At 34.5% G+C, this 25444-nt stretch overlaps 1 protein-coding gene and 1 long non-coding RNA gene across 3 annotated transcripts in view; one reads left to right on the forward strand and one right to left on the reverse strand.

Annotated features, from left to right (window-relative positions):
* The window catches only part of LOC107149732 (cytochrome P450 2C9-like), a 103890-nt gene extending 99777 nt beyond the window's left edge, over positions 1-4113 (reverse strand). Inside the window, exon 1 of one of the 2 annotated variants that reach the window (XM_015494550.2) lies at positions 3917-4113. In XM_015494550.2, coding sequence (XP_015350036.1) covers positions 3917-4084 — 168 coding nt within the window. In that variant the 5' untranslated portion in view covers positions 4085-4113. The remainder of the gene's footprint in view (positions 1-3916) is intronic. The other variant, XM_048807041.1, reaches the window with a different exon arrangement.
* An 11477-nt stretch (positions 4114-15590) lies between these two features.
* On the forward strand, positions 15591-23048 carry LOC125617951. Its single transcript, XR_007349080.1, has 3 exons — positions 15591-15708; positions 22156-22159; positions 22358-23048. It is a non-coding gene; the product is annotated as an uncharacterized LOC125617951 (long non-coding RNA).
* Positions 23049-25444: the final 2396 nt, after the last annotated feature.

A 25444-nucleotide genomic window follows, 5' to 3' on the forward strand; every position in this document is an offset into this window, starting at 1 on the left:
TATTCACTTTGTAACTGAATATTGTGCCCTTGGACCAACATCTCACATTTTCTCTCACCTCTCAGCCCCCAATAATCACCATTCTAGTCTCTATTACCATGAGTTTTAGGATTTTTGCTTTGTTTTGTAAGAATGTATGTGTAAGTGAGATTATGTAGTGGAGGTCTTTCTGTATGGCTACTTCCCTCATCATAAAGGCCTCTAGGCTGAGTCTATGTTGGGGTCAATTGTAGGTAATTTTTAAGACTAAATAAGATTTTATTTTATGTATAAATCACATTTGATTTATGCATTCAGCGACCAGTTGAGGCTTAGGTTGGTGTCATTTCTTGACTATTGAAGATAATGCTATAGTGAATATGGTTTGTGGATATCTTTTGGACATACTGATTTCATCTCTTTGAATACATTCTAAGATGTGGGGCTACTGGATCATAAGGTAGCTCTATTTTTCAGCATTTTGTGGAAGCTCAAATATAGTCATTTCTGTAATGGCTGTATCAATTTACATTCCCAGCACCTCTGAGCAAGATTTCCCTCTTCTCTTTGCTAACACTTGCTGTATTTTGACTTTGATAACAGCAATCCTAACAGGTGGTTTTTCACTGACGTCACTGAAAAAAACCCTACCAGAACAACTGTAGAGGAGAAAAAGTTTGAAGGCTCAGGATTTCAGAGGTTTTACCCATAGAAGGCCCACACATTCCTTGGGGCTGAAGTTGAGGGAGAAGATCATGGTGGAAGAGTGTGGCTGAGGGAAACAACTCATTTGGTGATCAGGAAGCAGAGAAAGAGAGCGAGAAAAAGAGAGAGAGAGAGAGAGAGAGAGAGAGAGAGAGAGAGAGAGAGCTCGCAAGAGAGAGAGAGAGAGAATTTCCACTTGCCAGATACAAATATATACCCCATATTCATGCTCCCAATGTACCTCTTTCTCCAGTCTAACCCACCTGCCTCCAGCTACCACTCAGTTAATCCCATCAGGGAGTAAACATTGATTGCCCTTAAGGTTATAACCCAATAATTTCTTTTACAATCCTTCTTGCATTGTCTCACATGTGAGCTTTTGGGGGATGCTTCACATCCAAACCATAATATTGTAATTCTGAATTGCATTTTCCTGATGATAAGTAATATGAGCTTCTTTTCATATCCTCTTGGAAATTTGCATGCTTTTTGAAAAACATATCTATTAATATTCTTCATCCACTTTTTATTAATTGATTTTAGTTCTAAATAATACTGAAGCTCCTTTCTTTTAATTTAATTATGCTTATTTTGATGTTATTCTGCAAGCATGGAATAGAATGTATTCTAGTTCAGTCCCCATTGCTTCTCCTTTCCCTCCTTTCTCCCTACTCCTTTTCCCTTTTCTCTACTCTTCTGATGTTTCTTATATTATTTTTAGTGTTTTTTTTAATTAGAGCCTTGTGAATACACACAAAGGTATATTCATTGTAATACATTCATATATGTCCATAGCAATTTTTGTCAGATTCATTGCATAGTTCTTCAACTTTGCCATATCTCCTCTCTCTACTCAATCCCTTTTTTTTACTCCATTAATTTCTTCTATTTTTGTGGAATCTACCCTTCTAACTTTTGCCCATTCTTTTGGTCTAGCTTCCATATATCACAGAAAACATTCAATCCTTCGCTTTGTGGATCTGGCCTATTTCATTTAGCATGATGGTCTCCAGTTTTATCCATTTTCCTCTTTGCCCATATTTAATAAGGTTATTTGTAAAGTTTTTTAGTTTAATTTTGTCTGATTTTGATTTTTACTTCCTTCTACATTTTGGATAATATATTTTTCCTTCTATAGGGTCTATTTGTACATTGTTTCATTTGGTATGCATAAATATTTTTAGCATGATTTAACCTCACTTTTGTATTTATTTTTTTTCACATGTATACACTAACCCACAACAAGGAAGAGTAGGGAGGGGAGGAATAGAAGTTCACTGGATTAGACAAAGAGGAATGAAGTGCAGGGAGAGTGGATGGGAATAGAAAAGGCAGTAGGATGAAGCAGACATAATTTTCCTTTGCTCATAAATGAATATGCAACCAGTGTAACTCCACATTATGTACAACCTGAAGAATGGGATTCTAATTGGAATGCATGTATGTATAATAATTCAAAATACACACTACTGTCATGTCAAAAGGCATTTTACTGTCATGTGTAACTAATTAAACAAATTAAATTTTTTTCAAATATCATTTCACTGTAATTTATTATTTTTTACTTTTTTCCATTGTGTGAGAATTATGTTTGGGGGTGTGTATGGGCATGTGTGTTCTCATAGTATGAGTAGGTTTAATATATGTATACACATAATTTTGATCTCACTTTAACTGCTTTTTTTCTGTACCTGTTTATTATTTAGCTTTGGTTTCACAGAGGAGGGATGTATTCATATATAGGTTTGAATTGTTTTGATTTTATATTTACTTATTTTCTATACCTTGGTTTTTGTCCTTTTTATTGCCCCTTCTTCACTTTCTTCTCCTAATAATACTCAAATTTTCCTGTTCCTTCTTCTTCTTTTTTAATTTGTAGACTACTTACAGTTAATTCTTTATTTCTCCCTCTTTATAGTCAACATTTGTGATCTATATACTGTCTCTCCAGGCTTCACTTTTTAAAACATTTCAAACTTTCTTCTTTCTAACCTATTTTATCTTCACATAAGAAACTGTAATTTCACTAAAAAATAAAATTATATGCTTTATGCAATTTGTACCTCATTCATGTTGTTATGACTATTAACACAGCTGGTAATGTACTAGACCCCTGATACCTAACGACTAATCTTGCTCACAGTTTGTATTGTTGATCCCACCATTCCTCTGTAGGTGGCAATTAGTGTTACAGATGTCAAAATAGATACTGAACATTTGTCTTAAGGCTATATATCTATTGGTAACAATAGTGCTATTTCTTGCTCAGCACTTCCTCTAAGTGCAGTTGGAGAGTGAGTGGGTCACCTCAGGTTCACAGAGTAGATATCCTGCTCCCAAGCAATACTCACAACTCAGCCCAGTAACAAAGAATCTCACCCCACCCATGTTCTAGCCAACCTCAGCATCAACATTACTTCAACACATAGAATTGAGGAGAAAAAAACATCAAACCAACAACCAGGCCCCAAGGAAGATCAACCACAGGGGTACCTCAGGTCATACCCATGAACGTACTCATATATCCAAAACACAGAGAAGTGCCTTCCCAAAATGTAGCTACACACAAAAGGACATAGGTTTAAAATGGAAAATGGATCCATCTCAAGTGAAGTAAAAGTACAAGGCCTCTGAAAACTTGACAAAATAGACAAACAAGTCTTCCTCCTTAATTTACAATGCCCCAGCAAAAAATCCCACTGATATGAAAGAGCATAAAATTCCAGAGAAAAATGATAGAAAACTGATTATAAAAATTTTCAATAAACTATATATAGGAAGTCCTAAGGAAAGAATTAGGAGAGAAAACTCAGTTGAAAGAGCATTTCAATAAAGACATAGGCACATAAAAAACAATCTAGTCAGAATTGGAGATGAAAGACATAAACAAATAAAAAATCACTCAAAACCATAAGGATTATGGAAATTAGATTATGCAGCAAATAGAAAATCACAGTAATTGATTATGAAACAGGGAAATTTATTCCAGACTTTTGCCACTTTAATATTGCCATTAAATATTAAATGTAAATGGTTCTTTTATCCCTGATGTATTGTTTCATTACATCTAACAAGGAAAACTATAAAAAGCAATGGAAACATCATAATCAATAGAGAGTATTCGTCTTTCAATATTCTCTTTTAATAACTTGCTTGTCCATATATATATTTAAACCGAAGGATTAATTTATTTACAATTTACAAGCCACTGGATAAGCATCAACATACTTACATTGGTTAAGGATTTGCTGATGTTTTTAGCATCTATCTGTAGGATATTCCCAAGAATTGGGAGAGGCATGGGTCCTGGTGGGAGTCTCCCTCTCCCAGATCTCTGTCTCCATAGTGAGAGGAGAAGAATACAAGAGAGACTGAGCACCAGGAGCACAACAAGATCCATTGATGCTGCCTTCTTTTACTTTGACAGCTCTGAGCTTGCAGTCAATGTAAAGCTTTTATAGTGCTCCAAGTTAATCAGAATGTGTCCTATTGACACAAACTGCTGAACCAATAAACTAGATAAGTTACAGTCCCTTCTGATTGTACATAGGTCCCCTGATAAGGATAAAAACAAACTATTATTGACTCTTGCTCTCCTTTCCAAACCTCTAATCAAGACAATCTAGTTCAGCAATTCTGAGATAACAGAATAGGCATTAAAAAAAAAAAGAAAGAAAACAAACACACAAGCACACAACCTATGGTGGTACCCATGTGCAGCTAGGATTAAGAAAAAAATAAAGCATTTTATCCAAAACACTGCTCAACATGCTGGTTGGAAATTCGTGACTTGGGGGAAAATAAGTGTATCTCTGACTTTTACATAAAATTATTAAACTTATGATATTTCATCAAAAAAATTAAGATAGTTTGTCTTTGAAAATCAAACCTCTTAAATATTTTAAAATGTTGACCTAACATCACAAGTGCCTAAGCCTAAACTGGGTAGTACAATCTAAACATTTTGAAATAACAAACATACATCATGACATAATTAAATAAATTTATAGAACATTTGCTATTTATCACCCCAACACTCCCCAAATCCTGGGGAGCAAAGGGCAGAGATTATTATTTTTTATTTGACAAATGGGGAAAGACAGGGGTCAGAACTGGAATTGACAGGGGTCAAAACTGGAATTTGAATGAGTTCCAATGCCCATAATGGGTGCTATGGCTTACATCAGAGCTACTTCCAAAGCCACCTTAGAAGAGTAAAGCAAACGCCACACTGACTCTGTTCATAGACCAACAAGCTTCCCTTCAAATCAATACTCATTATTTCACTCCAAGGATAACTGGGTCATAGATTCCACAAAAGAAAGAGGCTCAAAACAGCTTCTCCCCCTCCATTAGTGCAGAGGTAAAACTTACTCAGCAGAACTGAGGAAGAGACAATCTAAGAGAACTGAAGAGGGAGGCTTGAGAAACTATGGCTCTGCCAATCTCTCCCCTCTTCCAGATGGGACTGCTTCTATTGATGTTTAGTATCGAATGTAATGGGATGAAAAATATCAGATCATAAGCAATAATATTGGGGACAGAAAAGCAGGCATGTGCTTTAGAGGTGAACAGGAAGCAGACAGTATACCAAACAGACTCCCAGCACAAAAGAAACAATATGAAATTGGAATATGAGACTTTATTTGGTAGTTGTGAATTGCATGTCATTGGATTGATGTAAACTACTAGATTCCTAATGATAATGCTGTACAAATAAATATGTGTCCTATAAAAATACCATTGTATTTATTTTAATTTGGAGAGCATTGTTATTTATAATCTATTTAGTAAGGAAAATTGCTGTCAAGACCCCAGTTACATAATGCTCATGTATACAGGTAATCTCAAAATTAACATGTACTTTCTCAAATATATCAATTTTGATTTTTTAAAATTACTTTTAACTAAAGTAAAATTATTCCCATTTTACAACGGGGAAGCTGGGTCAGAGATTCAATGCCTTGGCTAAGGGTGCATAGATGGTAGGTGGTAGAACTTAAGCTGGAACTCATATGCCTCCAGTCTCAAAGTCTTCCCTGAAGCAAAGCATACAATTCAAAAAAGTTCAGTATTTACTGAGTATATATTATTATGTAGTCTTCCATGATTACTCTAATCAGTGACTTGAAATGCTCAGTGACTTAATAATTCCAACATTCATTGTTTAAACTATTGGGTCATAAATCTTTTATTTTTTAACCTTTAGAACTTGCATAACTCAAGTCTTGATGAATGCTATCCATGTCAAGGGGAAGCAGCAATTTGTTGTGTGACTCACAGGGGAGTGACATGTAATCCAATATGGCTATCAGACTCTAAATACTAATAGAACCACACTTTCTTATTTTGGATAAAATTAATATGATTTTTTTCAAATCATTCGCTTTTTTATCTATGAGATGAACTTTTCTATTCCCATCCTTCATTCCATGATGCCCTTCCTGAACTTTTCTCTTTTTATAGAAAGACAGAAGCACACCACATACCAAAATATAGCATATAGCAACAGTAATATTAAGAAGGAATTTTATAGCAATGAAATGCTATGATACAAAATTCAATTTCAAACATTTATCTAATTATGCATCTAAAGGACCATGTACAGCAAGAGGAAAATAAACCCAAAATTAACAGAAGGAAAGAAATAACAAAGGTCAGAGCAGAAATAAGTGAGAGACTTAAAAACTGCAAAAGATAAATGAAAGATTTTTTTATGAGAAGAAAGCAAAAATTTGTTAGCTAGTCTAAGAATAAAAAAATAAAAAAAGCAAATAAAATTTGAGATAAAAATAGACCTTAAAATTGATGTCACAGAAATAAAAAGATCATTTGTAAAATTCAAAATTATAAATCAACCAATGGAAAATCTAATAGAAATGGTTAAGTTTATGGACACATATAACATACCATAAGTGAGCTGAGATATGAAAACCATAAACAGACTAGCCGTTGGTAGTAACATGAAATTAATAATAAAATATTTTCCTATCTTATGATAAGGATAGAATTGCTTCACTGCTCAATTATATCAAAATGTCATAGAAAAATTGAGAACATGTTTTTGTCAAAAAATTACAAATAATGGAAAGGAAGGGCATCCCTCTAAATGCATTCTAAAAGGCCAGTATAATACTCTTCAAAATGGGGGTCAGAAAAGTTTGACTTTTTTGACTTTTAGAATTTGCATAAACCCAGGAAACAATGAACTGTTTCTCCAGGGCAAGCAAAAACTAACTTGCTTCATGACTCACAGAAATCTGAAGTCCAAACCAATCAAGTCAGTATAATCTCTGAGAGAAACACACTGCCTTATTTTGAACAAAAAAACCCTGAGGGCTCTCTTTGCACCATTAACTTAATTCCTCATGACATGAGTGTTTTTACTCTTCTCCTACAGAGGCTCTTAACTGAACTTTTCTCTTTTTATAGAAAGAAGGAATCACACAACATAGCAAAAGTTATGGGATAAAGAAAGGCTAACACGAAGAAGGAATAGCAATAAATGCTGCATCAAAAAATTAAAAAAAATCCGCGTAACCTAAAGATGCATCTCAAAGATCTAATAAAGCAATGGAAAACTGAAAGTAATAGAAGAAATAAAGTAACAAATATCAGATCAGAAAAAGATATAATAATCTAAGAAAAGGTAGTGAAAGTTAAGTTTTGAAAAATTACACCAAATCAGTAAACTTTTAGTTAGACAAGGAAAAAAGAAAGAAAACAAGTAAAATGAGAAATAACAAAAGACACAATACAACTGATACCACATAAATATAAAATAATATTAGAGACATTTATAAAAACTTTGTGCCAATGTAGAAGAAAACTGAAAAGAAATAGGTGTCTGGATATAGGTAAGTACCAAACTTGAACTATAGGAAACCATTAAAAACCCAAATAGACCAATAATGTCCATAATTTGAGGCATTTTGAGCTGAACTTTTGTGCAAGGTGAGTAATAAGTATCTAGTTTCATTCCTCTACATATGCCTTTCCAGCTTCCCCAGCACATTTGTTGAAGATGTCATCTTTTCTCCAGTGTGTACTTGGTGTCTTTGTCAAGGGTCAGATGACTTCATCTTTGTGTGTTTGTCTCTTTGTCTTCTTTTCTATTACATTGGGCTATATATTTATTTTTATGCCAGTACCATACTGTTCGGGTTACTATAGCTCTGTATTATAATGTAAAATTGGATATGGTGATACCTCCAACATTGCTTTTGTTTTGGTTAGAATTGCTTTTATTTTTCTGAAATTTTTATTTTTCCATATGAATTTTAGGACTTTTTTTTCTAGTTCTGTAAAATATATCACTGGTGTTTTGATGAGGATTGCTTTGAATCTGTAGATTGTTTTGGATAATATGTTTGTTTTAACATTATTTATACCTATCCATGTAAGTGTGTGCATGTGTGTGTGTGTGTCTAGTGCAAATGGAATTACTTCCCTGATTTTTTAAAATCAGATTGCTTATTTGTATATGGAAAAGTTACTGATTTGTATGTCATTTTTATATGCTGCTACATTGCTGAATTTCACTATTAGCTCTATAATTTCTCTGGTGAACATTTTTGGGTTGTCTATATATATATATATATCTTGTCATTTGAGAACAATGATCATTTGACATATTTTCCTATCCATATCTTTTAATTTCCTTCTGTTGCCTAATCAACCCTGAATAAAATTTCAAGTATTATATTTATATTGAGTAGGAGCGGTGAAAGTGAGCATCCTTGCATTGTTACTGATTTTAGAGGAAATGATTTCAGTTTTTCCCCATTTGCTATGTTAGATTGGGATTTGTTGTATACAGCCTTGATGATGTGTAGGCAAATTCCTTCTATCCCTGTTTTTTATTAGTGGATCATACTTATACATAATAGTAGGGTTCACTGTGACATAATGACACACGCACATAACATAATTTGCTCCTTTACACATTCCCTGGTCCTCCCCATTTACTTTCTTTACTGGCTCCCTTTTTGTTGTTGTTGTTGCTGTTGTTGTAGGTTTCATTTTGCATTGTTTCTTATTGGGTGCATCATAATTACATAAAAATTGGGATTCATTGTGTGTTTTCATATGTACGTAGTATATACTTTGTATATCTAAACTATATTTTCTTTATCCATTCAGGTGTTGGCAGAAACCTAACATAACTTAGCTACTGTGAATTGTACTTTCTTAAACATTGCAGAGCATGTATTGATATTGCAGGCTCATACTAGTGCTTTGGGATAAATCGTGAGGGTGGAATAGCTAAGTCATAGATAGGGTTGTTCATCCTTGGTCTTCTGAGGAATCTCCATACTGATTTCCATAGCAGGTGTAATAATTTGCAGTCCCACTGACAACGTATAAGTGTTTCTTTTCCCCCCACATTCTTGCTAACATTTATTATTTATGTTCATGGCCACTTTACCTTGGGGGAGATGAAATCTCAGTGTAGTTTTTTTTATTGGTTGTTCAAAACATTACAAAGCTCTTGACATATCATATTTCATACATTTGATTCAAGTGGGTTATGAACTCCCATTTTTACCCCGTATACAGATTGCAGAATCACATCGGTTACACATCCATGTTTTTACATATTGCCTTACTAGTGACTGTTGTATTCTGCTACCTTTCCTATCCTCTACTATCCCCCCTCCCCTCCCCTCCCCTCCCATCTTCTCTCTCTACCCCATCTACTGTAATTCATTTCTCTCCCTTGTTTTTTTTTCTCTTTCCCCTCATATCCTCTTATATGTAATTTTGTATAACAATGAGGGTCTCCTTCCATTTCCATGCAATTTCCCTTCTCTCTCCCTTTCCCTCCCACCTCTCGTCCCTGTTTAATGTTAATCTTTTTCTCATGCTCTTCCTCCCTGGTCTGTTCTTAGTTGCTCTCCTTATATCAAAGAAGACATTTGGCATTTGTTTTTTAGGGATTGGCTAGCTTCACTTACCATAATCTGCTCTAATGCCATCCATTTCCCTGCAAATGCCATGATTTTGTCATTTTTTAGTGCTGAGTAATACTCCATTGTGTATAAATGCCACATTTTTTTTTATCCATTCATCTATTGAAGGGCATCTAGGTTGGTTCCACAGTCTAGATATTGTGAATTGTGCTGCTATGAACATCGATGTAGCAGTATCCCTATAGTACGCTCTTTTAAGGTCTTCAGGGAATAGTTCGAGAAGGGCAATAGCTGGGTCAAATGGTGGTTCCATTTCCAGCTTTCCAAGGAATCTCGATACTGCTTTCCAAATTGGCCGCACCAATTTGCAGTCCCACCAGCAATGTACAAGTATACCCTTTTCCCCCACATCCTCACCAGCACTTGTTGTTGTTTGACTTCCTAATGGCTGCCAATCTTACTGGAGTGAGATTGTATCTTAGGGTAGTTTTGATTTGCATTTCTCTGACTGCTAGAGATGGTGAGCATTTTTTCATGTACTTGTTGATTGAATGTATGTCCTCCTCTGAGAAGTGTCTGTTCAGGTCCTTGGCCCATTTGTTGATTGGATTATTTGTTTTCTTATTGTTTAATTTTTTGAGTTCTTTGTATACTCTGGATATTAGGGCTCTATCTGAAGTGTGAGGAGTAAAGATTTGTTCCCAGGATGTAGGCTCCCTATTTACCTCAAAATGTTTCTCTTGCTGAGAATAAACTTTTTAGTTTGAGTAAGTCCCATTTGTTGATTCTTGTTTTTAACTCTTGTGCTATGGGTGTCCTATTAAGGAATTTGGAGCCCAACCCCACAATATGTAGATTGGAGCCAACATTTTCTTCTATCAGACGCAGAGTCTCTGATTTGATATCATGCTCTTTGATCCATTTTGAGTTAACTTTTGTGCATGGCGAGATAAAGGGATTCAGTTTCATTTTGTTGCATATGGATTTCCAGTTTTCCCAGCACCATTTGTTGAAGATGCTATCCTTCCTCCATTGCATGCTTTTAGCCCCTTTATCGAATATAAGATAGTTGTAATTTTGTGGATTGGTCTCTGTGTCCTCTATTCTGTACCATTCGTCCACTCGCCTGTTTTGGTACCAGTACCATGCTGTTTTTGTTACTATTGCTCTGTAGTACAGTTTGAAATCTGGTATCGCTATATCTCCTGATTCACACTTCCTGCTTAGAATTGCTTTTGCTATTCTGGGTCTCTTATTTTTTCATATGAATTTCATGATTGCTTTATCTATTTCTACAAAAAATGCTGTTGGGATTTTGATTGGCATTGCATTGAACCTATAGAGAACTTTTGGTAATATCGCCATTTTGATGATGTTAGTTCTGCCTAACCATGAACAGGGTATATTTTTCCATCTTCTAAGATCTTCTTCTATTTCTCTCTTTAGGGTTCTGTAGTTTTCATTGTATAAATCTTTCACCTCTTTTGTTAGGTTGATTCCCAAGTATTTTTTTTTTTGAGGATATTGTGAATGGGGTGGTTATCCTCATTTCCATTTCAGAAGATGTGTCGCTGATATACAGGAATGCCTTTGATTTATGTGTGTTGATTCTATTTCCTGCCAATTTGCTAAATTCATTTATTAGCTCTAGTAGTTTCTTTGTAGACCATTTTGGGTCTTCTAGGTATAGGATCATATCATCCGCAAATAGTGATAATTTAAGTTCTTATTTTCCTATCTTAATGCCTTTAATTTCTTTTGTCTGTCTAATTGCTCTGGCCAGTATTTCGAGAACTATATTGATGAGAAGTGGTGAGAGAGGGCATCCCTGTCTTTTTCCAGATGTTAGAGGAAATGCCTTCAGTTTTTCTCCATTTAGAATGATGTTAGCCTGAGGCTTAGAATAGATAGCTTTTACAATGTTGAGGTAAGTTCCTTTTATCCCTAGTTTTTCTAGTGTTTTGAACATAAAGGGATGCTGTACTTTCTCGAATGCTTTTCTGCATCTGTCGAGATGATCATATGGTTCTTATCTTTAAGTCTATTGATGTGGTGAATAACGTTTATTGATTCCCGTATATTGAACCAGCCTTGCATCCCAGGGATGAATCCTACTTGATCATGGTGCACGATCTTTTTCATATGTTTTTGTATCCAATTTGCCAGAATTTTATTGAGGATTTTTGCATCTAAATTCAATAGGGATATTGGTCTGTAGTTTTCTTTCTTTGAGGTGTCTTTATCTGGTTTGTGAATCAGGGTGATATTGGCCTCATAGAATGAATTTGGAAGTTCTTCCTCTTTTTCTATCTCCTGAAATAGATTGTAGAGTATTGGTATTAGTTCTTCTTTAAAGTTCTTATAAAACTCTGCTGTATATCCGTCCAGTCCTGGGCTTTTCTTGGTCGGTAGTCTTTTGATGGTTTCTTCTATTTCCTCACTTGATATTGGTCTGTTTAGGTTGTTTATATCATCCTGACTCAATCTGGGTAGCTCATATGTCTTAAGGAATTTATCGATGCCTTCACTATCTTCTATTTTATTAGAGTATAGGGTTTCAAAATAATTTCTAATTATCTTCTGTATTTCTGAATTGTCTGTTGTGATGTTGCCTTTTTCATCCCATAAGCTAGTAATTTGGGTTCTCTGTTCTTCTCTTTGTTAGCGTGGCTAGTGGTCTATCAATCTTATTTATTTTTTCAAAGAGCCAACTTTTAGTTTTGCCAATTTTTTTGATTGTTTCTTCATTTCAATTTCATTGATTTCAGCTGTGATTTTAATTATTTCTTGCCTTCTATTGTATTTGCTGCTGATTTGTTCTTCTTATTTCTAAGGCTTCGAGGTGTAGTGTGAGGTCATTTATTTGTTGCCTTTTCCTTCTTTTAAGGAATGAACTCCATGAAATGAATTTTCCTCTTAGTACTGCTTTCATAGTGTCCCAGAGATTTTGATATGCTGTGTCTGAGTTTTCATTAACCTCTAAGAATTTTTTAATTTCTTCTTTGATGTCTTCTGTAACCCTTGGTTCATTCAGTAGCATACTGTTTAATCTCCATGTGATGTAGGATTTTTTCTTTCTCATTTTATTATTGATTTCCAATTTCATTCCATTATGATCAGATAAAATGCATGGTAGTATCTCTACTCCTTTGTAATTGCTAAGATTTGCCCTGTGACATAATATATGGTCTGTTTTTGAGAAGGATCCATGTGCTGCTGAGAAGAAAGTGTATCGGCTTGATGTTGGGTGGTATATTCTGTATATATCAATTAAGTCTAAGTTATTAATTGTATTATTGAGCTCTATGGTTTCTTTATTCAACTTTTGTTTGGAAGATCAGTCCAGTGGTGAGAGAGGTGTCTTAAAATCTCCCATGATTATTGTGTTGTGGTCTATTTGACTCTTGAACTTGAACAGAGTTTGTTTGATGAACGTAGCTGCACCATTGTTTGGGGCATATATATTAATGATCGTCAAGTCTTGTTGGTGTATGGTTCCCTTGAGCAGTATGTAGTGTCCTTGTTTATCCCTTTTGATTAACTTTGGCTTGAAGTCTATTTTATTTGATACAAGTATGGACACCCCTGCTTGCTTCCGGGGTCCATATGAGTGGTATGATTTTCCCCAACCTTTCACCTTCAGTCTGTGTATGTCTTTTCCTATCAGATGAGTCTCCTGTAGGCAGCTTATTGTTGGATTTTTTTAAATCCATTCTACTAGCCTATGTCTTTTGATTGGTGCATTTAAGCCATTAACATTTAGGGTTACTATTGAGATATGGTTTGTATTTCCAGCCGTATTTGATTATATATGTTACTTAACATGATTTGTTTTTCCTCTATGATTAGTTTTTCCTTTACTGTACTACCTCCCGCTGTTGGTTTTCATTGTTATTTTTCATTTCCACTTCCTGTAATGTTTTGTCTAGGATGTTTTGAAGAGCTGGTTTTCTAGCTGCAAATTCTTTTAACTTTTGTTTATCGTGGAAGATTTTTATTTCATCTTCAAACCTGAAGCTTAATTTTGCTGGATACATGATTCTTGGTTGGAACCCTTTTTCTTTCAGTGTTTGAAATATATTGTTCCAGGATCTTCTAGCTTTCAGAGTCTGTGTTGAAAGATCAGCAGTTATCCTGATTGGTTTACCCCTAAATGTAATCTGCTTCTTCTCTCTTGTGGCATTTAAGATTCTCTCCTTATTCTGTATGTTGGGCATCTTCATTATTATGTGTCTTGGTGTGGATCTCTTGTGATTTTGTACATTCGGTGTCCTGTAGGCTTCTAGTATTTGGATTTCTTTTTCATTCTTTAAGTCTGGGAAGTTTTCTAGTATTATTTCATTGAATAGATTGCTCATTATTCCCTTGGTTTGCACCTCTATACCCTCTTGTATCCCAATAACTCTTAAGTTTGGTTTCTTTATGTTATCCCATAATTCTTGGATGTTCTGCTCATTATTTCTTAACATTCTCGTTGAGCTGTCTATGTTCTTTTCAAGTTGAAATACTTTGTCTTCATTGTCTGAAGTTCTATCTTCTAAGTGTTCTACTCTGTTGGTAATACTATCATTTGAGTTTTTAATTTGGTTTATTGTTTCCTGCATTTCCAGGATTTCTGTTTGTTTGTTTTTTATATCCTCTATCTCCCTATAGAGTTGATCTTTTGCTTCTTGGATTTGTTTATGTAATTCATTGTCAAAGTGATCTTTCGTTGTCTGAATTTGCTGTATAATGTCTTCTTTGAGACTCCAGATCATCTGAAGCATGTATATCCTGAACTCTTTGTCTGACATTCTTTCAGCTGCAGATATTACCTCATCTAATGTTGAGTTGACCTGTATTGTTTGTGGTCCTTTTTTTCCTTGTCTTTTCATACTGCTCATGATTCTTTCTAGCTTTGTGAAACTGTTGTGTTAATGGTTTTCCCCTTATATATTTGTATTGTTCTTGTATAGTTCCAAAAGCCCTCTTTTGCAGAGAAAGACAATGTTAACAGTTCCTAATATCAACAGTACATCATCTAAGTACAAGGTTTCATTATTAATACATTTATAGTTAGATTCTAAGTCTATAGATATTGGTTTTAATTATTATTTAAGAATATAGTCATTAGTTTCATAAAAGGCATACCATATCTGGTGGCATATAGAAAACTTAATTTCAGACGAAGGATGTTATACTTAGAGGGAAAGGAATGAGGGTATGAAGTTAAACTAACTTAGCACCTTTGGAGAACTCTAACCAATAGACTGGTAATTTATTGAAGAATGTATAGACTCAAACTCCTATCTGTATTTAGATAGTTACCCTATGTATAGATAGCAAATGTTAGGAGATTGAAAGTGGGATAGAGGGAATAGAAATTAAAAAAAAGAAAAAAATAACAAGGAAGAAAAGAGAAATAAGAGAGGAGGAAAAGGAAAGTAAGATAGAAATAAAGAAAAAAATGGGGGGAAAGTGGGGTATATGCAATTCCTCTATATTATATTACTTTGGTAATTCAGTTGTTCATGCATAGTTCTTGGTTTCACATATGTTGAAGTTGTGGAAGAGAGAGAAGAAAAGAGAGAAAGAGAAAAAAATGTCTCTCAGAACACTGTTTTCCTTGCTTCCAGTAGGTGGCATTGTCTATTCCTAGCTTGAGCCTCTGTTTTCAGGGTGGTGGGTATAGCCAGTGTGAAAGGACATGAGCTTCCACCTGTATCTTCCCTACTCTAGTCTCTGAAGTAGAAACCAGGTGCCTGTACAGTTGTTGTTTTGCATTGATAGCTATAACCCCCGAAAGCTTGTGGGAAATATTTTGAGTTATCGCAGCTAAGGGTGGGGGAGTTGGAAACCGGGTACCTGGATCAGCCACAGTACTGTGCTGGTAGCCACACCCCCTTTGATGGGTTTTAAGGGTTGATGGGCTTCCTCCGGACTAGCACACGGGGTGGGGCCGGACTTCCTCCTCCCGTCTGGGCTGGGCTGGTGCCTGGCTTCCTCCTCCCCCTAGTGTAGTTTTGATGCACATTTTCCTGTATGCTAAAATGTTGAACATTCTTTATATAGTTGGTGGCCAAAGTACTTTCATTTCTTCTTTTAAAAAATATCTCTTTAGCTCTTGGGTTTTGTTTATTTATTTTCTCTTGGTGTTTTTGGTGTTAACTTTTTTGAATCCTTTATATAATCTAGATATTAATCCTGTTGAAGGAGTACTCACTTACAACCACAAGAATGGGATCCAAATTATTAAAAACTTATACTCCATGTATGTATAATATTTCAAAACAGACTGTCAAATACAAAACACAAATTACTGTCAGGTATATATAAAAAGAACAAGTAAAATTATTTTAAAATATTTTTTTTTAAAAAAGAGAGTACCTGGCAAAGATTTTCTACACTTCTATAGGCTTTCTTTGCCTGCTCTTGTTTCTAGTTTCTTCAGTTTTTATTATGAATGGGTTAAATATCTAAAAGACTTTTTCTGTGTCTATTGAGATGTTCATGTGCATTTGTTTCTTAATTATATTGGTGATTAATTATATGTGTTGATTTGCTTATATTGAACCATCTTCATCTGTAGAAAGAAAACAAATAAATCATGATGGACAACTTCTTAATGTTTTCTTGAATATAATTAGCTAATATTTTATTAAGAAAATTTGCATCTGTCTTCATCAAGGATATTGGTGTCTTGTTTTCTTTCCCATATGTATCCTCATCTTGTTTTAGTATTAGCATGATTCTGGCTTAACAGAATGAATTTGGATATATTTCACTCCTTAATTGTATCTCACTTACCTCTTCAATCCTAAATATTCTTGAGTTTGGTCACTTAATGTTTTTGCAGATTTCTTGTATATCCTGATCTGTTTTTTTTTTTTTTAAATTACTGACTAAATATTCAAGTTCAGTACTTTATCTTCGATACCTAAAAGTTTGTTTGCTATCTGATAAACTTATAGACATGTTATTGGTAAGACTTTTAACTGAATTACTTTATTCATTGAGTATTTCATTTCCAGACCTTTTGTATGATTATTTTTCATAATCTGTAGCTCTTCAGTGAATTTCTCATTTGTATCCTGTACTGAGTTTCTTAATTCATTCAGTTGTCTTTCTGTGTTCTCTTAGAATTTGCAGATAATTATCATAGTCATTATTTTGGTTATCAACATTATACATTTTTCATTTCTATATCATCAGAGTCAGTTTCTGGTGAATTATGGATCTCTTAATTTGTCACATTACCTGTTTTTTCATATTTCTGGTGTTCCTGTGTTGAGATTAGGAATGGAATTTTTCTCCCACTTTTATTTAAAATCATTTTAGGCCTCTTTATGGCCTTCTTTTGGTGAAGTGTTCTGGAATATCAGGTTTTGGGGAATTCCTAAATATATTTCTAAGTTGTTTTTGTAGTGTTATTTACAATCCATTTAGTAAGGAAAAATGCTTTCAACACCCCAGTTACATAATGTTTAATGCTCATATGTACAGGTATTCTCAAAATTAATATGTAATTTCACACATATTATATCACTGTTGATTTTCTTAATTACTTTTAGCTGCAGTGATATTATTCCCACTTTAAATACGAGGAAGCTGGGCCTCAGAGACACAATGCCTTGGCCAAGGGCATACAAACTTCACGTGGTAGAGATAAGACTGGGCACCATATGCCTTAGTGTCATAGTTTCCTCAAAGTAGAAATACAGTTCAAACAAGTTCAGTGGGTACTGCAGATGCCTTATTTTACATTATTGCCTGATTACACTAATCAGTAACTTTCAAATAGTCACTGACAATAATTGCAATATTCATTGCTTGAAGGTAGGTCAGAAGAATTTGAATTTTTAACCTTTGAATTTGTCTTAACTCAGGAGTTGATGAACTTTTAATCCATGTGAAGGTGAAGCAGTAATTTGCTATGTGACTCACAGAACTTTGACCTCTAGACTAACCATCTCAGGCTCTAAAAACTAAGAAAACCACACTTTTTTATTGTTGATAAAATAAACTTGATGGCTTTCTTTAGAGCATTAGCTTCATTCTCTACGAGATGGATTTCTCTCCTCTCCTTCTTAATTCCATGAAACTCCTACCTTATCTATTGACTTTGTAATACAGATAATCAGATGCCATATCAAACTTATGGGACATATCAAAAGCAGTACCAAAAGGAAGTTTATGCAATAAATGCCTACATAAAGAAATGAGTTTCAAATATATAACCTAATGATGCATCTCAAGGACCTTGTAAAGCAAGAGGAAACTAATCCCCAAATCAATAGAAGGAATGAAATAACAAAGATCAGAAAAGAAATAAATGAAGTGGAGATTTAAAATACAAAAAGTATCAATGAAAAAAAAGTTTCAAAATAAAATCAACAAACCCTTAGCTCGACCAAGAATAAAAAGAGAAGGTATAAATAAATAAAATTAAAGATAAAAAATGTGGACATTACAATTTATATCACAGAAATACAAACTCATTCAAGGGTATTACAAAAAAGTATAAGATGATAAATAGAAAATCCAATAGAAATGGCTAAAATTCTGAAAACATATTGCCTACCCAACTTGAGTATAAGACATGAAATTCACAAAAAGGCTAATAAGTGATAGTGAAATTGAAGTAATAACACATTTCCTAACACATAAGAGTCAAGAATAGAAAGACTTCACTACAGAATTGTTTCAAACAGTCATAGAAAAACTAACCACAATTTTTTTTCAAATGATTGAAAAGGATGTTATCATTTCAAACATATTCTACAAGTCCAGGATCATACTGGTTTAAAAGGGGGATGTGAAAAGTTTGATTTTTTTAACCTTTAGATTTTACATAAACCCAAGACACAATGAACATTTTTTTTCAGGCAAGCAGAAACTAACTTGCTTCCTGATTCACAGAGCTCTGAAGTTCAAACCAACCAAGTCAGGCTCTAATCTCTGACAAAACTACACTGACTTATTTTTAATTAAAAAAAATCTGAAGGCTTTCTTTGCCTAGTTAACTTTATTCTTTCTGAAATGAATGTTTCTATTGTCCTCCTACAGAGGCACTTGCCTGACCTTTAATCTTTTTATAGAAATAAAGAATTATACAACTTATCAAAATGTATGGGATAAACAGAAGGTAACTCTAAGAAAGAATGGCAAAGAATGCCTGCATCCAAAAAAATTAAAAATTTAAACAAATAATCTAAAGATGCATCTTGTTGGGTGCAGAGCAGGCTGAACTGTGTTGTCTGCAGGGCAGGCTGAACAGATGTTGGCTGCAAGATAGCCCACGCACTCAAACCCCCCTCTATCTGGTCCTTTATCACCTGTTTGCCTCAAGTCTGAACATTCAACCCTGCTCAAGGCTGAACACTCAACCCCCCTTGGGCCAACAAGGCAGCTTGCAGACCCAGAGGCCCCATTAGATTTGGGCTATAAAAACTCCCTCCTGCCAGGCCCCCCTCTCTCTTGCTCCCTCTCTCTCTTGCTCTTTCTCTCTTGCTCTCTCTCTCTTGCTCTTTCTTTCTTGCTCTCTCTCTCTTGCTCTTTATCTTTCTTATGCGCGCTCTCTGTCTCTCTCTTGCTCTTGCTCTCTCCCTGTTCATCTCTTCTCTTTTCTCTCTCTCTCTTTCCTTCTTTCCTTTCTCCTCTGTTGCACTGCTGCAATAAAGATCTTTTGGTTGCTCCGAGTGTTGTGGTCACTTTCCTTTCACATCTCAAGGAGCTATTAAAGCAATTGAAAACTAAAAACTAATAGAAGAAATAAAATAAGAGATATCAGATCAGAACAAGATGAAACAATAATCTGAAAGTCAATGAAACAAAGTTTTTGAAAAGATAGGCAAAATCAACAAACCTTTGGCTAGACTAAGAAATACAGAAAGAAAACAAATAATTGAAATTATAGATGATACAAGACACATTTCAACTGATACTACAAAAGTAAAATAAAATATTGCAAATTTTTAGAGTCTAGGTCTTAAAGTATGGGAAAACATAGAAGAAATAAATAAGCTTCTAGATATATAAATTACCAGTTGATATACATGAAGACAAAAAGACAAACAGACCTTAAGGGATAGTGCAATTGAGCCAGTAATCAAATATTTCTCAACAAATAAAGGTCCAAGATAGAATGGCTTCACTGCTAAATTCTACTAAACTCACAGAAGAACTAACAACATTATGTTTTGTCAAACAAATCCAAACAATTGTAAGGGAGGAAACTCAGACTCATTCTTCAAGTCCAGCATCATTATGATACAAAAACCATAGAAGAACACAACAACAACAACAACAAATTATAAATAAATATTGATGGTATATGGCAAAAATTCTCCAAAAGATCACATCACATAAAATCACTTCCACATAAAATCCAACATTACTTCCAAAAGATCATTCACCATGATGAAGTTGGATTTTTCCAAGGGATGCATGATAGCTTGACATAGGCAAACCAATTAACATAACACATTACATCAACACAAATAAGGATAAAAAAGCATTTCATAAAATTCAACATCACACCAGGTGCGGTGGCACAGGCCTGTAATCCCAGCAGCTCCAAAAGCGGAAGCAGGAACACTGTGAGTTCAAAGGCAGCCTCAGCAACAGTGTGGCACTCAGCAACTCAGCCAAACCCTGTCTCTGAATAAAATACAAAATAGGGCTGGGGATGTCGCCTTTGGGTTCATTCCCCAGTACAACAACAACAATGACAACAAAATTAACATCCCTTCAAGATCAAAACCCTGAACAAAAAAGCCATAGAAGGATTTGTACCTTAACACAATTAAGGCTATGGATTTGTACCTTAACATGATTAAAACACAGTCAACATAAAAATAAGGGGGAAAACCATAAAACATTTTTCCTAAATCTAGAATAAGATAAAGGTGTCCACTCTCCCTGCTCTTACTAAATGTAGAAGTAAATTTTTAGCCAGAGCAATAAGCTAGAGAAAGAAATAAAAGATGTAATAAAGAGAGTTGTTGGGCTGAGGATGTGGCTCAAGCGGTAATGTGCTCGCCTGACATGCGCAGGGCACTGGGTTCAATCCTCAGCACTACATAAAAATAAAAAAAATAAAGATGTTGTGTCCACCGAAAACTAAACAAAATAAATATTTTAAAAAAAGAAAGATGTCAAGTTTTTCTTGTTTGCAGATAAAAGACTGCTAGAATTGATTAAGAAATTTGCAGGACAAAAATATCAATATTAAAATCAGTTGAATTTTTATATACTAATAATAAGATTTCTGAGAAAGAAACCATAAAAAGGAATCTCATTAATAAAATCTACAACAAAAAAATAAATATCTAGGAAAGAATTTAACCATGGAAGTGAAAGACCTCCTCATCTTTACAAAGCATTGATGAAAGAAATTAAAGAAAACACACACACACACACACACAGTGTGACAGAGAGCAAATGTAAAGACCTCTGTCTCATGTTGATGCAATTAGTACTGTTAAAGGGTTAAAAATTTAAAGAAATTTACAAATTAAATACAATTCCCATGGGGAAAAAAAACAAGGAAATTATTTATATTATTAGAAAAATAATACTAAAATTTATGTGGAAGTATAAAAAACCCAAATAGCCAATGTCGTCTTGAACAAAAAGAACAAAACTAAAGGCATCCTGATTCCTAATTTCCAGACACACGACTGAGGCAGAGTGAGCACACTAGCATGGTGCTGCCATAAAAACAGACTCATTGACCTAAGGAAAAAATAAAGGTCCCAGAAGTGAACTCATGCATCTGTGGAAAATGGTTCTGAAAAAAAGGAGCCAAAAGCATGCTTTAGAGAAAGTCACCCATTTGAGTAGAGCTGTGAGAATTATAAATCCCCATGCAAAGTATCAAAAGTTGACTATCTCTCATCTGCAAAAAATCAACTCAAAATGTGTGGTGTCAAAGGGATAAAGGTAAAACATAAAGCCCTAAAACTTCTGGAAGAAATGTCAGGGGAAATTTTGAATGAAATTGGTAGAGGCAATGATGTTGTGTTTTTTGTTTTTTTTTTTTCGTTTTTTTTTTTTTTGCATATGATCCCAAAGCACAGTAAACAAAAGCAAAAAAAGCTCAAATGTATTACATCAAACTAAAATGATCTTAGAAACAAAGTAAATAATTAATAAACAGACAGCATAAAGGTTGGAATACAATATTTGCCATCTATTAATGTGACAAATGATTAACATCTAAAATATATAAAAACTCAAAAAAACTTAAATCTAAAATGTAAAGTGATCCAAATAAAGAATGGGCAAATGATCTTTAACTATTTTTTTTTTGCTTTGGTTTTTTCATGTTTTACTGGTGTATTGGAGTTTTATATAATGGTGAAATTGCTGTTATCCATGTGTACATACACACAATACAACAGTGTAATTTGGCCAATGTCATTCTCTAGAATTTCTCCTTGCCCTAGCTCCTCCTTCCCACTAGTCCCTTTCTTCTACTGATCTTCCTTTTTTTAATGATATCACCAATCTTTTCCTTTATACAGTATCATATGGCTTCCATATATGAGAAAAAGCATATCACGCTTGATCTTCTGAGTTTTGTTTATTTTGCTTAACAGAATGTTTTCAAGTTCCATCCATTTTCCTGCAAATGACGTGATTTCACTTTCCTTTATGGTTGAATAAAACTCCATTGTGTATATGCACCATATTTTATTCATCCATTCCTCCATGGACAGACACCCAGGCAGAGAAAGTGTGTGATAAGGGAAGCTGCTCCCTTCATGGCAGCAATGAAGAAAGAGAAAGAGAGAGGGTGGGGAATGACACAGCCAACAGTCTCCCTTCCAAAGCACACACCAAGTGACCCACCTCCTCCAGCTATGCCCCACTTACATACACCTGCCTAAAAGTATCAAAAAGTCCATTTAAACTGGATGGGCCACTTAAGTTACAGCTCTCACAGTCCAATCATTTCACATTCTGGTATTAATACAAGAACTTTTAGAGGGGTAACACTTCGTATTCAAACGATAATAGCAGGTATCACTTCTCTGTACATACACAGCCAAAGGAAATATATCAGTATACCAAAGAAATTTCCATATGCTCATGTTTATTACTATCCAAAAATAACTGGGATATGGAATCAATTTAGGTGCCCATAAACATGAATGGGTAGAGAAAATATGGTACATGTACACAATGGGATACTATTTATTCTTAAAGAGTGAAACCTATAATTGAAGCAAAATGGATGGAACCACAAGCCATTATTTTTTAAGTAAAATAACCCAGCCAAGAAAGATAAGTACTATCATATTTTGAATCTAAGAAAGGTCAAGTTGAATTTATAATAGTGATTACTGAAGGTTGGGTTACACTAGGAAAGAAAAAGGATAATAAAGGGAAGTTGGATTTCATTAATATATGATATATACAAGTAATGAAATATCACTTGAACCATGCTGATATAAAGAATTAATACACATTCAAGTGATATTTCATTCAGTAATGATATTTCATTACTGAAAATCAAGCCTCTTAAATATTTTAAAATGTTGACCTAAAATCGCAAGTGACTAAGTATAAACTGGGTAGTAAAATTTAAACATTTTGAAATACCAAACATACATCATGACATAACTAAATAAAAGTATATAACGTTTGCTATTTAGCATCTCAATCCCCTCCCAATCTTGAGGAGCAGAGGACAGAAATTCTTATTTTTTATTTGGCAAATGGGGAAACAGCGATTCTGTAAGCATGGGAGACCTTCATTCACAGAGGTCCGAACTGGAATTTGAATGAGCTCCAATGCCCATAATGGTGAGCTATGGCTTACATCAGAGTTGCATCCAAAGCTACCTTAGAAGAGTAAAGCAAACACCACACTGACTCTGTTCCTAGACCAACAAGCTTCCCATCAAATCAATACCCATTATTTCACTCCAAGGATAACTGGGTCATAGATTCCACAAAAGAAAGAGGCACAGAAGAGCTTCTCCCGCTCCATCAGTACAGATGTAAAACCTACTCGGCAAAACTGAGGAAGAGACAATCTCAAAACTATGAAGGGAGAGGCTTGAGAAACCATGGCTCTGCCAATCTCTCACCTCTTCCAGATGTGACTGCTTTTCTTGCTGATTAGAATGTGTTTAGATGTTATGGAATGAAAAATATCAGACCATAAACAATAATACTGGAGACAGAAAAGGAGGCAGGTGTTTTAGAGGTAGATAGGAGGCAGACAGTATACTGAACAGACTCCCAGCACCCAAGAAACAATATGCAAGCTGGTATATGAGACTACTGTATTTGGAAGTTGTGAATTGAATTGCATGTCATTGGATAGATGTAAATTACCAGATCACTAATGGTAATGCTGTACAAATAAATATGTTGCATTTGTTTTAAATTGGAGAGCATTGTTATTCACAATATATTTAGTAAGGAAAATTGCTGTGAAGACCCTAGTTACATAATATTTAGTACTCATATATACATTTAGTACTCATATATACAAGTATTGTCAAAATTAACATGTAATTTCTCACATATATAACTTTTGATTTTTAAATTACTTTTTTCTTTTATTTATTCATTCTAATTTGTTATCTATGATAACAGGATTCATTCCAATTCATAGTACACATATGGAGCAGGATGCATTTCAATTCATATTGCACATATAGAGCACATTTTTCATGTCTGTGTTTATACACATCGTAGAGTCACACCATTCCTGTCTTCTTACATGTACTTCGGGTAATGATATCCATTTAATTCCACCATCTTTTCTACACCCTTGCGCCCTCCCTTTCCCTCCCACCCCTTTGCCCTATCTAAAGTTCTTCCATTCCTCCCATGCTTCTCCCCATCCCCATTATGGATCAGCATCCTTATATCAGAGAAAACAGCTGGCATTTGTTTTTTTTTTTTTTTTTTTTTTTTTGTTGTTGTTTTGGCTTACTTCACTTAGCATAACATTCTCCAACTCCATCCATTTACCTGCAAATGCCATGATTTTTTTCTCTTTTAATGCTGAGTAATATTCCATTGTGTATATATACCACAGTTTCTTTATCCAGTATTCTACTGAAGGGTATCTAGGTTGGCTCCACCCTTTGGCTAATGTGAATTGTGCGGCTATATAAACATTGATATGGCTGCATTAATATAGTATGCTGTTTTTAAGTCCTTGGTTTATACCCAAGGAGTGCGATAGCTGGGTCACATGGTGGTTCCATTCCATGTTTTCCAAGGAATCTCCATATTGCTTTCCATATTGGTTGCACCAATTTGCAGTCCCACCAGCAATGTATGAGTGTATCTTTTTCCCCACATACTCACCAATACTTATTGTTGTTTGTATTCTTAATAGCTGCCATTCTGACTGGAGTGAGATGAAATCTTAGAGTAGTTTTGATTTGCATTTCTCTACTTGCTAGAGATGTTGAACAATTTTTAATATATTTGTTGATTGATTGTATATCCTTTTCTGAGAAGGGTCTATTCAGTTCCTTGGCTCATATATTAATTGGGTTATTTGTGTTTTTGTTGTTAAAGATATGTGAGTTTTTTATATATCCTAGACATCAGGCTTCTATCTAATGTGTGTGTGGTTACAATTTGCTTCCATTCTGTAGGCTCTCTCATCTCCTCACTGATGGTTCCTTTTGCTGAGAAGAAGCTTTGCAGTTTCACTTCATCCCATTTATTGATTCTTGATTTTATTTATAGTGCTATAGGAGTCTTATTAAGCAAGTCAGGGCCTAATCTGACATTATGAAAATTTGGGCCTACTTTTCCTTCTATTAGGCTGCAGGGTCTCTGTTTAATTCCTAGGTCCTTGATCCAGTTTGAGTTTAGCTTTATGCATGGTG

The sequence above is a fragment of the Marmota marmota genome, unplaced genomic scaffold (genome assembly GCF_001458135.2).
Source record: "Marmota marmota marmota unplaced genomic scaffold, marMar, whole genome shotgun sequence".
Classification (NCBI taxonomy): domain Eukaryota; kingdom Metazoa; phylum Chordata; class Mammalia; order Rodentia; family Sciuridae; genus Marmota; species Marmota marmota.